At 41.3% G+C, this 15,890-nt stretch overlaps 1 protein-coding gene across 3 annotated transcripts in view; it reads left to right on the forward strand.

The window, feature by feature from the left end:
* Positions 1-15,890, forward strand: part of Slc12a6 (solute carrier family 12 member 6) — a 95,041-nt gene that overhangs the window by 75,105 nt on the left and 4,046 nt on the right. For all 3 annotated transcript variants that reach the window (XM_076570292.1, XM_076570293.1, XM_076570294.1), the window contains 12 exons: positions 2,027-2,201; positions 2,445-2,563; positions 4,702-4,800; positions 6,687-6,806; positions 7,672-7,776; positions 8,140-8,308; positions 10,716-10,911; positions 11,426-11,595; positions 12,607-12,738; positions 13,883-13,990; positions 14,069-14,253; positions 14,798-14,931. In XM_076570292.1, the coding sequence (XP_076426407.1) occupies positions 2,027-2,201; positions 2,445-2,563; positions 4,702-4,800; positions 6,687-6,806; positions 7,672-7,776; positions 8,140-8,308; positions 10,716-10,911; positions 11,426-11,595; positions 12,607-12,738; positions 13,883-13,990; positions 14,069-14,253; positions 14,798-14,931 (1,712 nt within the window). The remainder of the gene's footprint in view (positions 1-2,026; positions 2,202-2,444; positions 2,564-4,701; positions 4,801-6,686; positions 6,807-7,671; positions 7,777-8,139; positions 8,309-10,715; positions 10,912-11,425; positions 11,596-12,606; positions 12,739-13,882; positions 13,991-14,068; positions 14,254-14,797; positions 14,932-15,890) is intronic.

The raw sequence follows: 15,890 nt of genomic DNA on the forward strand, positions 1-15,890 counted from the left end.
CTCTAGAATTCCTATAGGCAGGAATCCTAGCACAAGGTATTATAAATACTGTTGAAGAAAATAGGTACCAAAGTGTGTGTGTGTGTGTGTGTGTGTGTGTGTGTGTGTGTGTGTGTACACATGCGTGTATGGGTACAAGGCATAGTGTATCACTGAACTGTTTTATTGGAAGGGAACAGCGGTGAATTTATACATATATAAAATTATTCAGTTCTAGTTTGAAAACTTGCTGGGCACTATCTCCTAATGCTGCACATGTCAATATGCCTTGGCAGTTTCACTTCTGGGTATATTCAGCAGAAATGTTTATGCATATGCATTAAGAATCATAGTGACAATATTCTTAAATGACTCAAATCAAAAGGAATCCAAATATCCATTAGAAATAGAATGCCTAAATTATGTATTAATGCAGTTGTAAGCCATAAAACTATGAAAGTAAATAAGTACACAAAAACTTTGCAATTCTGAGAAATCAAACACAAAATGTATGTATGTGTCTCAGAATATTAACAGCATATATAAATTTCTTATTCCTACTCCCAAACACTAGACTTTATTTCCCTCAAGCACTTACTGTTATGAGTTTTAAAACTATGCTGTTTTACCTATCTATTTTTTTTCTGGAGGGTTGTGTGTGTGTGTGTGTGTGTGTGTGTGTGTGTGTGTGTCTATCATTCTCTATCATTCTCTACCTTATTTCCTTGGACAGGATCCCTCACTTAACCTGGAGCTAGAGTGGCAGTTTGAAAACTTGGGCAGTCATCCTGCCCCTGTCCTACAGAGCTCTGGAGTTACAGATGCATGCAATCTGTAACAGCTTTTTAGATGGGTTCTGGGAACTGGAACGCAGGTCTTCATCATTGCACAGCAAGTGCTCTTACCCTGAGAGATCTCCTCAGATTCTGTATTAGTTTTCTATAAATAAGACATGTCAGTGATCTTAAAATGTTTTAATATATTAATTTTTGCAGTTACTTGCTCTTAGGAATCTGCCTCAAGGAAAAATATCTTGTGTGTCAATGTATATATGTTCATAAAGATATTAATTACAGTATTTCATATAATAATATCAATAGAATAGTGGGTAATGTAAAAATGTTATAAATAAATGGAAACATACAAAGTATGTGTAATACCAACTAACAAGTTAAGATTATGGACCTCTTGAGACTGGAGAGATGGCTCAGTAGTTAAGAGCACTGGCTGCTTTTACAGAGGACCCATGTTCAGTTCCTAGCACCTACATGGCTGCTCACAACTGTCTGTAACTCCAGTTCCATGAGTTTTGACATCCTCTTCTAGCCTCTGCAGGCATCAGGCACATACATGGTACACAAACATGCATGCAGACAAAATAAAAATTAATGAATATTTTTAAACTGTTATGGACTTCCTCCCTGCCTTTTTTTTCTGTGTTTTTCTGCACTTTTCCAGTTTCTGTGTTTTTCGACACTTTTCCAGTTTTTGTGTTTTTCTACATTTTTCCAATTTCTCTACCCTAAAGCAGATTCATTGCCAGTTAGAAAGAGAAATCGGTAAGTGAAGCTTGGCTTGTTTTCTAACTGTACTGTACTGTACTGTTCTTTTTTCTTAATACAGATTATAAATTTTCCCCCTCCACAGTGTTGTTGGGGGTTGAATCCAGGGCCTCAGAAATATGCTAAGCAAATGATGTGTTGTAACAGCTGTACCCTCAGCTCAATAACTTTTTTTGAGACAGGGTCTTACTGTGTGCATCCTGAGCTGGACTTGAACTCAAAATGTAGCCTTAACTGGCCCCAAACTCATAATCCTCTTGCCCCAGCCTCCTGAGAGCTGAGGTTACAGGTATGTGCCATTTGCCTGCTGCTAGTGCCCTTTTTATGAAAACTATGTACCTTTATATTGTTTAGTATTCATGTTTACCTCAGTTTCCATCTGTAAAAATTACAAGCCAGGAAAAGTCACTAGTGATTGTCATCTTAAGTTTTCAATCTAAAGCTGTTTTCAGATGAAATTTCTCCACTGTTTATGTCTTTCCTAGATTTGGGGACGCTGTAAAAGGTAATTTGGTTGTCGGCACCTTATCTTGGCCATCGCCATGGGTGATTGTTATTGGCTCCTTCTTTTCAACATGTGGGGCTGGACTTCAGAGCCTCACAGGTGCACCCAGGCTGCTTCAGGCTATTGCCAAGGATAACATCATACCATTCCTTAGGGTGAGTGACACTTTGTTGTGCTCTCTTCCTTTTTTCCAGGTCTTATGAAAAATGTTATCTTTTTCAGCTTAAGAATTGGAAGATCATAAATGTTGAGACATGTAGAGTTTTAGTACAGGGCCCTCAAAATCCTTTGTATGTGTTTATTTATGATTGCTGTGAAGTTGTTCTTATTTTCAGATGTCTGAAACTGGCACATTGTGTCAGTGCCCCTGGGTCTGATGTTTTTCCTCATGTGTACAGGTTTTTGGTCACAGCAAAGCCAATGGGGAACCTACATGGGCCTTACTTCTAACTGCTGCCATAGCGGAGCTAGGAATCCTCATCGCCTCCTTGGATCTCGTGGCCCCAATTCTTTCCATGTAAGATCAACTTACTCTTTTCAACTATGGTTGCTTAATGATATATAACATGATTTCCATTAGTCATATAAAAGTAGTGATAATAACAGACTTGACCAAACACAGACTTCTCTTCTCTTTAAAATTATTCCTGAGATGGGGCTGGAGAAATGGCTAAGTGGTTAACAGCATGTACTGGGTCTTCCAGAGAAACTAAGTTCAGTTCCCAGCACCCATGTCAGGTGGTTCACAACCCCTTATAAGTATAGCTCCAGGGGACCTGACACCTCTCACCTCTGTGAGCACTCATGAACACACACACACACACACACACACACACACTCTCTCTCTCTCTTAAAATAAATCCTTAAAAGAATACTAGGTGGGAGCTGGAGAGATGGCTCAGCGGTTAAGAGCACTGGCTGTTCTTCCAGAGGTCCTGAGTTCAATTCCCAGCAACCATATGGTGGCTCAGAACTATCTATAATGAGATCTGGTGCCCTCTTCTGGCCTGCAAGCATAAATGCAGGCAGAACACTGTATACATAATAAATAAGTAAATCTTAAAAAAAAAAAAAATACTAGGTGGGCAGTGGTGGCACACGCCTTTAATCCCAGCACTCAGGAGGCAGAGGCAGGCAAATCTCTGTGAGTTCAAGGCCAGCCTGGTCTATAGAGTGAGATCCAGGACAACCAGGGCTACACAGTGAAACCCTGTCTCGAAAAGAGAGAGAGAATACTTCTGAGAAGTTTTTTGTCAGGCTAACTTTCATAAATGACTGATGTTATGAGAGGAGGAGGGTTTCACCTGTATGACTTGTAAAGTTACTTGTGTCAGTCTCCTTTTCCTCCTATTTCTTCTAATTTTTTTTAAGTACTGGCATTTGAACCCAGGGTCTTGTATGCACCAGGCATGCTCTCTATGAAGTGCATCTCTCTATGAAGTGCATCCTCCAGCCCCTGCCTTTATTTTATGAATCATTAGCAATTGATTTCACTGTTGGCATCTGTTCATTTACCTGTGACATACGACTTGCTGTCCACCTGACACTGTAACAAGCTGGGAATAGAAAGATGTATAAGGCGTGTGGTCTCAAGGAACTGATGGTATATAAGGAAGCTAAGAATTCCCCCACACATTGCAATGAATGGAGAATGGTAAAGGGAAGCTCTGGGGCCATGAAACAGGGCACCTGAATGGAGAGGGTTCCTGGAGAAGTGACAAGGAGGGTGTTTCTCAGCCTGCAGTCACAGGGATTCAGTGCCCCCTTCTGGCCTCTGCAGTCACTAAGCACACATGTGCTGCAAAGCACCATACACATAAAGATAATGAATCTTTACTTAGCATGGTGGTGCACACCTAAATTCCAGCTCTGGAGGCAGAGACAGAAAGGTCTTTGTGAGTTTGAGGTCAGTCTAGTATATATCTAGACAGTGAGGTCCAGGACAGCCAAGGTTGCATTAAAAGAGACTCTGTCTCAAAAAAATAAAATAAAAGGTGGTGTGTGTGTTGGGGAGGACTAGAAGAGGACAGTATTGAGCTGAAAATGGGGGAAAAAAATAAGTGAAATCCTGAACTGGGGTGAAAGTCTAAAAAAGAAGACAAAGAGGTTCGAAGAGTTTGAAATCGGCAGAACCACAGAACTTGATAGGTAAATTTGGAGGAGAATTAATAAGGAAGCAGAAATATGAATTAGTCCCTGAACATCTTGGTAAAGAATGGTTGTGCCAGGCTGGAGAGATGCTTTAGTGATTAAGAGCACTGACTGCTCTTTCAAAGGACCTGGGTTCAATTCCTAGCACCTACATGACTGCTCACCATTTTCTGTATTCCAGTCCCAGGGGTCCAGCACCCTCTTCTGGCCTCCACATGCTAGAAACACGCACGTAGTACACAGACGTGGATAGAGCAAAACACCCATACACAATTTAAAAAAAATTTTTTTTTAAAAGAATGATTTTTAGCCATCGGCCAAAAGAGAGAAAACAGAAAAATGAACAGGTTTGCGAGGAACAGTTTTTAAGTTTGTTTACTTTCTGTTTGATAAATGGTTGGTGTGCTATAAATAGGGTTTAGTAGCACAGAAGCCTCCAATTATTTAAAGTAGCCTCACAGAATCATTTTATAATAATTCCTCTCACTGTTTTTATCCCTCAAGGTTTTTTCTCATGTGTTACCTCTTTGTGAACTTGGCATGTGCCTTGCAAACATTACTCCGAACCCCCAATTGGAGGCCCAGATTCCGCTACTATCACTGGTGAGTTTCCATCTTGTTCCTCATCTTTCTAGAAACCTAGGGTATTCTGTGTAGCATGAATCTTAGAGAATCTTATTAATAACATCAAACCCAGGGCCCGTTTTTGGGGTGAAATGCTGGATGGTCAGAGAGACAGAACAAGCCACAGCTAACCTCACCTGGCCAACTTCTCAGCTGGTCTTGTTTCCTCAGACTGGAAGCCTCTGTGTCCTCATCCAGAATGGGTCTCAGCTGAACTGTGCTGCTAGAAGCCCGAAAGCTTAAACAGCCAAATGCTTAACCAGCTAAATGCTTCTAGTTTCTGGTCCTCACACCTTATATACCTTTCTGCTTTCTACCACCACTCCCTGGGATTAAAGGTGTGTGTCACCATGCCTGGCCATTTCCAATGTGGCCTTGAACTCACAGAAATCCCCTCTAGGGATTTCTACCTCTGGAATGCTAGGATTAAAGGTGTGAGTGCCACCATTTCCTAGCCTCTGTATCTAGTGGCTGTTCTGTTCTCTGACCCTAGATAAGTTTATTAGGGTGCACAATATATTGGGGAACAGAATACCACCACAATTCTGGGTTCTCACTACAATTTTTTTATGGGCCAGCCATTCCATACTATTTCAATGTTCAGTTGTCGCTTGAATTTCTTCTTTCCCATTCTTTCATAACTCTATGTATCACTTTATAATTACTTACAACATCCACAGAACCATAAAGTGCTTACTTACAGGCTGCTTCATCTTTAAGGTTCAAACCTTCCATTTGCATAGCTACTTTTCTGTTCTGTCTTAGCTGAGCACTGGATTTCATCCCTCCTTATCTCTACCTTTATATTCTCATCAATTTTCGTTCTCACAGTTATGAGAATTTCATTTAGTAATTAAGAATGTGAGCTGTGAAGTTAGGTAACCCACGTCCTTCCTTCACCTTGATATTTTCTAGCCCTGTAATCTGTATGAAAGCATATAACCTTATGGGATCTCATTTTACTAATTCATAACAGGATGCATCTAAAGTGCAATGCCGGTACACAGTAAAGCTCTCAATGAAAAGCTGTGGTACTGCAGTAAAGCCTTGTGGGTTCTGATAATGTGTATCTCAACTGGTTTTAACACCTCCCATCTTCCTTGGAGCTGTAACATTTGTTAAAAGTTGTGGTGAACATTTTTGGTGTTATAGCTTAACCCCCAAATTAACAATACTTTAACATTCATCACAGAGCTAGAAAGGTGATTCTGCACACAAAAGGCTTCAGTAATACATTGTCTTCAGTAATACATTGGCTACATAATTTATTTTCTCAAAAAAGTCATTCCCTACCATTTCTCTTATGTGCTATAAAAAGCTAACGACAGCCTCTCAACAGTGGATTTTGCACTTATGGGGAATTAAATGCCATAAAAATATTAGGAATATTTACGTGAGAATAATTTAACATCCCACTTCAGATTCTTTACTGTGTTCAATCCCTGCTTTTCCAAATAAGTGTTTTTTGTCTTTATGGGTGATAACATTAGCACTCCTCTTTATATTTATGATTGTCCAGCAGCAAGAAGCACCCTCTGTTACAGAAGGCACAGGGTTCACTCTATATGGGCTGGCCGTAAAGGCTTAGTGGTAGATGGCCCTGCCTACATGTGCAAGGCAGTAGGTTTGAGCCATCATAGCACCAGAAAGAAGAGAAAAAGAAAGAGCCATTGCCACAGCTTCCAAGGCATATGATGGTTTTTCTAATAATTATTTTCATTGTATTTAACATAAGTTTTGTCTATAATTGACTGGAAAATTTCCAAGTCCCACCATAGTCCAGGAAGCATCTCCTAGAACTGGTGGCTTTCCTTGCTGCTTAGAAAGACACTTGTTGATTTATATTTTTGTTTTTCATTTTCTAGGGCCCTCTCATTCATGGGAATGAGTATCTGTCTAGCTCTGATGTTCATTTCTTCCTGGTATTATGCCATTGTAGCCATGGTAATAGCTGGCATGATCTACAAGTACATTGAGTACCAAGGGTAAGTCTGAATTTTTATCTGGATCACTACTGAAAAGGTGAAGAATGTCTGATTTGGCCATGTATGATGGCACTCGCCTGTAGTCACAGTACTCTGGAAGCTGAGGCAGGAAGATTGAAATTTCAAAGCCAACCTGGGCTACATATCAAGATTCTGTCTCACCAAAAAAAAAAAAAATACAGGGCTGGAGAGATGATGGCTCAGTGGTTAGGAGTTTGGTTCCAAGAACCCATTAGGCAATTCATAACCACCTGCAACTCCAGCCTCAGAGGATCCGACACCTGTTTTGGCCTCCAGAGACACTTGAACATGCATGAGCATATCTACACAAAGATGCGTACACATAAATAAATGTTTAAAAATACAACACAAAGTAAACAGCTTACCTAGACTTTTTAAGCAAGGGATAGTCTGAAATGCAATTAATCCTGAATAACTTCAAAACAACAAAAAACTCAACCTCCAAAAAATGGGAATAAATTATATTCTGATTCCAAAGATTACTTTGAACTTTCCATTATTTTCAAAAATCACAATCACAAGTAATTTCTTAATCTGAATTGATATTCCACATAGTTGCTTTTGAATAGACACAGAGGGGGTTAAGTGAGTAACCCTGCCAGCCTGTGTTGTGGACCATCTGTGGTTTAAGGTGGTCAGTCTCTCAGTGAGTTCCTCATACTAGTAAGGGGTGGTAGATAAACCACAACCATGAGTTTTAATCTTCTACCTTGTACACATTTTACTATTAGATTCAGAAAAACCTGAGTTTTTGTTGTTGTTGTTGTTGTTGTTTTTGTTTGTTTTTAACTTCCTCTTACTGTGGTATGAATTGACTGCTCCTCTCTTCTCCCTTTTCTCCCAGGGCTGAGAAAGAATGGGGCGATGGAATCCGTGGGCTGTCCCTCAGTGCAGCTCGCTTTGCTTTGCTCCGCCTAGAGGAAGGCCCTCCTCACACTAAAAACTGGAGGTAAAGCAGTCAGCAGAGCTTAGTGGTGTTTGCACATCGCTAACACACACAGCTGTGCTTTCTTGATCACCAGAGAAAGAAATCATGTGACTCAAGGAACTGGTATCAAGTTTTGAACTATCCCAAAACCTTGTTGCCTTACCTATTGTTATGTATTTATTATTTGTTGTTGTTATTCTTTGAGGACTGGTCAATTTCAGACAATACTGAGAACATTTGAAATAACTCAGAACCCTCCTTTACCATTCCTCTGATTCCATCCTTCTATGAAGTTAAATGTTTTGTAAAGACCTCATGGAGTAAAAGATGAAGTTGCCAGTCTGTTTCCCACGCCTAAGGGTCTGCTTCCTCTCCTCTGCACAGGCCTCAGTTGCTTGTCCTTCTGAAGCTGGATGAAGACTTACACGTCAAGCATCCTCGCCTCCTCACCTTTGCCTCCCAGCTCAAGGCAGGAAAGGGGCTCACTATTGTGGGCTCTGTCATTGTGGGGAACTTCCTGGAGAACTATGGTGAAGCTCTGGCTGCAGAGCAGGTAAGGAGCACAGTCTGCCGACCCACATTTCCCAAGCGTTGTGTGCTCTAGTGGCCTACAAGAAGACAACACTACTCTCAGGAAAGGGCGATGGTTCTCTCCCCAAGTGGTAGACTTTTTGTGTTAGCGTATAATAAAGGCTGGAAAATCCTTTTTTTCCTGTTTATTTAAAATGTTTCTGAGCCTGCTATGGTGGTGCATGCCTTTTAATTCCAGCACTTGGGGATGCAGAAGCAGGTGGATTTCTGTAAGTTCAAGGCCAGCCTGGTCTTTGCAATGAGCACCAGGACAGCCAGGACCTTGTCTCATTAAAAAAAAAAAAAAAAAAAAAAAAAAAAAGCGGCTGTTCTGTATGTGAGAGATTGCTGAGGAAATCATGGAGGACATTAAAGCATTTGAATGGTATAATAGATGTTAAAAAAATCAGTTTAAAAGAATATATTTGTGTAAGTGTTTGAACATAAGGTTCAATAATATTTTTTAAAAATTTATCAACTTTATGTCACAAAGCTGTAAGCTAAGTTCAGATAAGCAAGAAGCCCTCAGTTTTCTGAATTATACCTTTCCCTGTGTGAACTAGGCCTCCAGCTTGGTGCACAGTTATGATCCCCCAAACAGAAGGAGCCAGAGTAGATGTCTACTCTTCCCATTAAAGCATTACCCATGAGATTATCAATAAACATCATTTCCAGTTAGATTCCAAATGCTGATCTGAGAGTACGAGAAATCATGTGAACGTTTATGTTCAGTTGTGGAGAAGGTTCCTAAATCTGATGACAGCGGTGGCGGAGGTGACTTTTCTCTTTACTGTCTTTTGTATGGTGTCAAGAAAACTTTGTCTGCTACTCCTGATTAGCTTTGCTGGACAGGTTCTTCTGTATTAAGAAGCCTGTGCTCTGCTCCCGTCAGTGAAAGGACTAATCCTGCTGTTTGGAGAAACGTCAGCTGTTTCAAAGTGTTTACTGGATTTCATTGAAATACTTTGAAACTCTTAAAGAGTAGAAATCGTAGTTGGGCGTACATATTGCTCTTGCAGAGAACTTGAGTTTAGTTCCCAGTACTCATATTGGGCAGCTGATAATCATCTATAACTCTAGTTACAGGGAGTCCAACTCCCTCTTCTGTGTCCACTGGTACCTGCATTACCACGAGCACACACACACACACACACACACACACACACACACACACACACAGAATTAATTTTTCTTCTTTTGTTTTTCGAGACAGGGTTTCTTTGTGTAGTCCTGGCTGTCCTGGAACTCACTCTGTAGACCAGGTTAGCCTCAAACTCCCAGAGATCCACCTGTTTCTGCCTCCCTGGGATTAAAGGTGTGTGCCATGACCGCCTGGCCATAATTAATTTTTAAAATTAATACTTTTTTTCAAACTAGAAATTCTGGGAAACATTAACCCAAATGACAAAAAAAAATACTTTTTAAAAGCATATGGTTGCAGATGAAGATCCTTACCCTAGATAACCACCGACTTAATTTGTGTCTTTGAGACACAAATCATGTCCATTTTGTACGTCATTCTTCCCATTCTCCTTCCAACAAAGGCGTAGGGTAAGAGTAAATAGGCATGTGATACCACCTCTGAGTTAGCTTGACTAGATGCAGTACTAATAAATGCAGGTGTCCTCAGTCACCATTCCACTGTCAGAATGACTATAAGAACAAGAGAAGGGAAAAAGGGAAACTTTACCTGAGAAAATTCTGAAGTGAAACTTCAGGGCTCATCAGATTAGGTTTCATGAAAGATAAGTCAGGGCATGCCTAGGGTTAACAAGAGTATAGCGTTGACAGTCATGAACTTGCCTTGCCAATCAAGAAACCACATCCAGGAGCTGGAGAGATGGCTCAGTGGTTAAGAGCACTGGCTGCTCTGCCAGAGGTCCTGAGTTCAATTCCCAGCAACCACATGGTGGCTCACAACCATCTGTAATGAGATCTGGCATCCTCTCCTGGCCTACAGGAATACAGGAAATTGTATACATAATCAATCAATCAATCAATCAATCTTTGGAGAGAGAGAGAGAGAGAGAGAGAGAGAGAGAGAGAGAGAGAGAGAGAGAGAGAGAGAGAGAGAGAGAGAAACCACATCCAGTGTTCACTGTTTGGACAGTCCTGTGTCCAGTGCTTCACCTGAAAAGGAAGTGAGCAGAACAGAGGAAAGGGAAGAGAAGTTACATGTGGACAACCGACTACCAAGATGAATGTAGGCCGTAAGCACATCTAAAGTCAGAACAAAGATGACACTTCAGTGAAGCACATCTAACTTTGTGGACCTCTCTGTGGAGAGAGGCTTACATGGGATTTGGAGAAAGATGGGAATACAATAACAAAAAGGAATGATGAGTTCAAAGGTCCAGGCTAATACAGTTGAAGTTTTATATCTTTTTCAGACCATTAAGCACCTAATGGATGCAGAAAAGGTAAAAGGATTCTGCCAGCTGGTGGTGGCTGCCAAGCTGAAAGAGGGTATTTCCCACCTCATCCAGTCCTGTGGCCTCGGGGGCATGAAGCACAACACCGTGGTGATGGGCTGGCCCAATGGTTGGCGTCAGAGTGAAGATGCTCGAGCTTGGAAGACTTTCATTGGTACAAAATGTTTCCTTTCCTGACCTGAGGGCCCACCCAGAGGGGAGCAAATTAAATCTGTCATCCTGACTCCTAAAGTAGAGACTGCTGTGTTGAAGCACGCAGTTAGAAGGCCACCTAAAAACTCATAATTGCCTGTGTTACCTGCCCTCTCCAGCTTTACATTTATGTTCACAAATTATTTGTCTAGGTCAGGTCTCATCTATTGTCATTTTCATTTGTCATTTTGATGTCCTCACAGGAACTAGGATTGTCTTTCACGAGACTCTCCCAAATTCATACTCTAAATATGTAGTATCCCTAGTTTCCTACCATGTTTCTCCGTTCAGTTACTGGCTCTCTAGACTTCCCCCGGGGACCTCTGTCCCTTTGTAAAGTGTGATGTATGATGTCAATAGCACAGACTAGTCAAAGAAATGTCAGTGAGCATTACCTTCCTCTCCTGAAATGGTGGGAAGCAAGGAAAGTCCAGCAGTTCTTGTTCGTGGATCCCAGTTCTCTGTTCTCTCCACAGGCACAGTTCGAGTGACAACTGCCGCCCATCTCGCCCTGCTGGTGGCTAAAAACGTCTCCTTCTTTCCCAGCAATGTGGAACAATTTTCTGAGGGCAACATTGATGTGTGGTGGATTGTGCATGACGGGGGCATGCTCATGCTATTACCCTTCCTCCTGAAACAGCACAAGGTATTCTGGACCACTCTCTTTAAAAGCATTCCCTCGTGCTGTCCTGGCTCGCTAGATGTACTATTATTATTTAACTGTGTAGTGGTGGGACTTAAAATCTGAAGAGATGGGGCTTATCCTTGGCTGTCCCATAATCCCAGCTTCCCAGATTCAGCCTTATGAGAAGTAGAATGGGTTTAGGTTGTTTTTTGTTTGTTTGTTTTTTGTATGTTATACCAATTCACCTTAAGTGAAATACAACAAGTTTACAAAAATTCCATATGAGTGTTCAGAGCAAAAAAAAAGGGAATGCATCAGTCTCAGGGGTAAGAATGTGTCAATATATGCTCATTGTCTGATAAGTTTGTATGGTATCATTGTTATGCTGTCTGAATAAGCACCCAGTGTATGCTGATGAGGTTATGTAGATGTGTTTTACCCTCCTCCATAGGCAGCAACTTGGTGTCCTCTAAATCAATTCTGACTTCATTATCTGGAGGTAGCATTCTATCCCCCAGGTTGCTAGTCATTCCTACACCTGTCTTCCTGCATCCTGAGGATGCTGACTACAAGCACAATTTGTTCTACCCATGCTGACTTAAACCATTCACCATCGGTGGTCAGCTCGATCCTCGGTCCCTCTGTCTTCCCAAGGATTTTACAAGTTATATGCCAGGACTCAGGGACAAAGACCAATTTCACAATACTACATGAGCAAGTTTTTTCTTGTAACAGAATTAAGAACTTAGAGCCAGGAATGGTGAAACATGCTGGTAAGTCCCACCACTCAGGAGGCCAAGGTAGGAAGATCAGAGTTCAAGGCCAGCCTGAGCTAGTGTGTTAACTTAGATTGTATTTAATGTGTTGCTTAGTTAATCTTTTACACTACTGCAAAAATGAATCAAGCAGGAGGCAGGGAACAAAATACTTGACACGACACCAAGGTCATTCTAGGCACAAATGTCTCGTTTTAGGAAATCACTTTTTCCCTTCTTGCACCTAATTTTCCATGTACACATGGTATTCCATCAGGTATGGAGAAAATGCAGCATAAGGATCTTCACAGTGGCCCAGCTCGAAGACAACAGTATCCAGATGAAGAAGGACCTGGCTACCTTCCTGTACCATCTACGCATTGAGGCAGAAGTGGAAGTGGTGGAGATGGTGAGGAAGTGGAGTGGAAATAGACGAGAACACCACTCCTCAACCCCAGCTCTCTTCCTAGAATCTAGTCTGGGATATTACTCAGTTATAAATGTGTGGTTTAACCCCCTAAGCCCAACAAAACCCTAATTTATTGACCTAAGTAATTAGGATACATAAATGTTTGAGATTGATACTTTTTTTTGCTTTCTTTATAAAACTATCTAAATTTTTATCACATTGCATGTGCCTGTGTGTGTGTGTGTGTGTGTGTGTGTGTGTGTGTGTGTAAGTCAGAGGACAACTTACAGGAGTCAGTTCTTCTATCATGTGAGTCTCTGGACCCAAATTTGAGGCATCAGACTTGGCAGCAAATGCCTTTACCCACTGAATCATCTTCCTGCCCCTGGGGTTGCTTTTTATTTGCTTTGTTATTTGTTTATTACACAGCTCATATATATGTATACATATATGTGCATACACACACACACCAAATCCTTAGATGCTTGATATGTTTATTTAATTCATGTTAAAAAAAAAATCACAAGCCGGGCGGTGGTGGTGCACGCCTTTAATCCCAGCACTCAGGAGGCAGAGCCAGGTGGATCTCTGTGAGTTCGAGGCCAGCCTGGGCTACCAAGTGAGTTCCAGGAAAGGCGCAAAGCTACACAGAGAAACCCTGTCTCGAAAAACCAAAAAAAAAAAAAATCACACTAGTAGGCTGGAGAGATGGCTCAGTGGTTAAGAACACCGACTGCTGTTGCAGAAGACTCGGGTTCAATTCCCAGCACCCACATGGCAGCTAACAACTGTCTATAACTCCAAAATCTGACACCGTCATACAGACATACATGCAGGCAAAATGCCAATGCACATAAAATAAAAATAAATAAATTATAAAAAAAAATCACACTAGTTTTATGTGGAAAATACAAACTACAGTGTTTTGTTTCAAGGAAACAAATATGAATAAATTATAGAAAATACTTAGTGACTCTGTATTAAATCTACATCCCCCAAACCATGTGTCCTTATACCTCAAGATTGAACAGGAGTGAAAGGTTGATGTGGTGACAGTTTTTCTGAATTGGTCAGCGTGTGAAAATACAATGTGTGGTTAATGCGTTTTTGTTCTGTGTGCCTACTTTGTGTGTGTCCATGACAGCATGACAGTGACATATCTGCCTATACGTACGAGCGCACCCTGATGATGGAGCAGAGGTCCCAGATGCTGCGGCACATGCGCCTCTCCAAGACAGAGCGTGACAGAGAGGTGAGACCTTGCTGTCCTTCCCAGTCAGTTAAAGCACGAGGAAAAGAACAGGGAGAGTGACTGTTTGACCTTCCCCAGGCACAGCTGGTGAAAGATCGAAACTCAATGCTACGCTTAACTAGCATCGGTTCTGATGAGGATGAAGAGACAGAAACGTACCAGGAGAAGGTACACATGACTTGGACCAAGGATAAATACTTGGCATCCCGGGGGCAAAAGGTCAAGTCAATGGAAGGATTCCAGGACCTGCTTAATATGCGTCCGTAAGTGTTTCCACTCACAAGCTTATCCTCTAATACAGTATCCTAGACAGTGGTACAGATGTGACTGTACCTGAACACAATCACATAGGATGGGATGTTTTCATCAAGCTGATTTAGGCTAAATAGCTGATTTAAGCTATTTATTGTTTGCCTGTGAAGATTAATTCCCAATTAAACATTGGATACAAGCTAACCATCCTCCACATTGTTTCTGTATTATTTGTCTATTACTATAAAATAAACAAACAGAAGGAGAAAACCATGCTAGTGAGAGAATAGCTTGTTGCCAAGCCTTAGGTCCCAAAAGTTGGTGGAAGGAAACCACTCCCAAAAAGCTGCCTTCCTACACACACACATACATACACACAATGAAATCTTAAAAAAAATTTTTTAAGATTTAAGAAAACTAGAGATGAGATGTTAATACAGCAAAGAAATGATCACATTGTCCATAGTCAAGTGAAAAGGCTCTAGGCATCAAAACAAAGAGTGCTTACAACTGGTTTTCTGTTTGCCTTAACTACCTTATTTCTTCCCCACTCAGGGACCACTCCAATGTGAGACGGATGCATACAGCAGTGAAGCTTAATGAAGTCATAGTTAACAAGTCCCACGAAGCAAAACTGGTTTTGTTGAATATGCCAGGACCACCCCGAAACCCTGAAGGTGATGAAAACTGTATCCTTTCCGAGAGTGAAGCTGCCAATAGGAGAAAAAAATCTTCTTATAGCCTGTTAATAGACAGTCAGTGGCTAAAGTCAGTCTGTTTTCCACTTTCCCTGAGCTTAATGCCATAGGAAGGGATGCTTCTAAAGTTGTGAGACTAACTGATTTCCTTTCGGGAAGCTGGGGCAGGGAGTTACTGTGTTCTTTCCGAATCCCGTGTATACCATGATGCCTAATTTTCAGCAATAAACCTAGAACAGAACCCACATCCATTCTCCTTTCAGGACCCTCTGCAAAGCCATCTTTTGGATGGAGTTAGGGGAGAAGCACTTGAGATGGGACTTCATAACAGAAGTGAGAAAAAGGCATAAGGACTCTTCTTCACCCAGGGTTGTTTATGGGAACCCTCCAGCCCTGCAGTGACACAGATGACCCATGCTTAGAAGCACCATTGAGGAAAAGGGGGATGGCTTAATGAAAAAAAAAAAAAATGGCATGAAAACTGACTCATGCAGCTTCATTTAGAAATTCTGTGGGTTCTCTCTAGAGATCTTTTGAAGTATTTTTTTAGCCCTTTTTTTTTGGCATTTTTTGTCAAAAGAATAACATATTGTCAATTCTAGTTTTCATTTTTAATTGTGTATGCATACACATGTACACAGGCACATGAATATACACATACACCACAGCATGTAAAGGTCAGAGAGCAACCTTTGAGAGTCAAACACAGGTCATCAGGCTTGCACAGCACGTGTCTTTACCTACCGCCCCCCCCCCCACACACACACACAGTTGAAGCCCTTTTTTCATGTGTCTGTTGAGGGAGATCTGCTCCCTTTTTCCCCCAGGGTACTCTTGAGGAAGGAGAAGTGATAAATTTGTAGACAGAAGTAGACAGAGAGACAGAAAAAATAGGATAGGACTGGAGAGATGGCTCAGCCGTTAAAGGCTAGGCTCACAACCAAAACTAT

Source organism: Peromyscus maniculatus, chromosome 4 (genome assembly GCF_049852395.1).
Source record: "Peromyscus maniculatus bairdii isolate BWxNUB_F1_BW_parent chromosome 4, HU_Pman_BW_mat_3.1, whole genome shotgun sequence".
Lineage (NCBI taxonomy): Eukaryota > Metazoa > Chordata > Mammalia > Rodentia > Cricetidae > Peromyscus > Peromyscus maniculatus.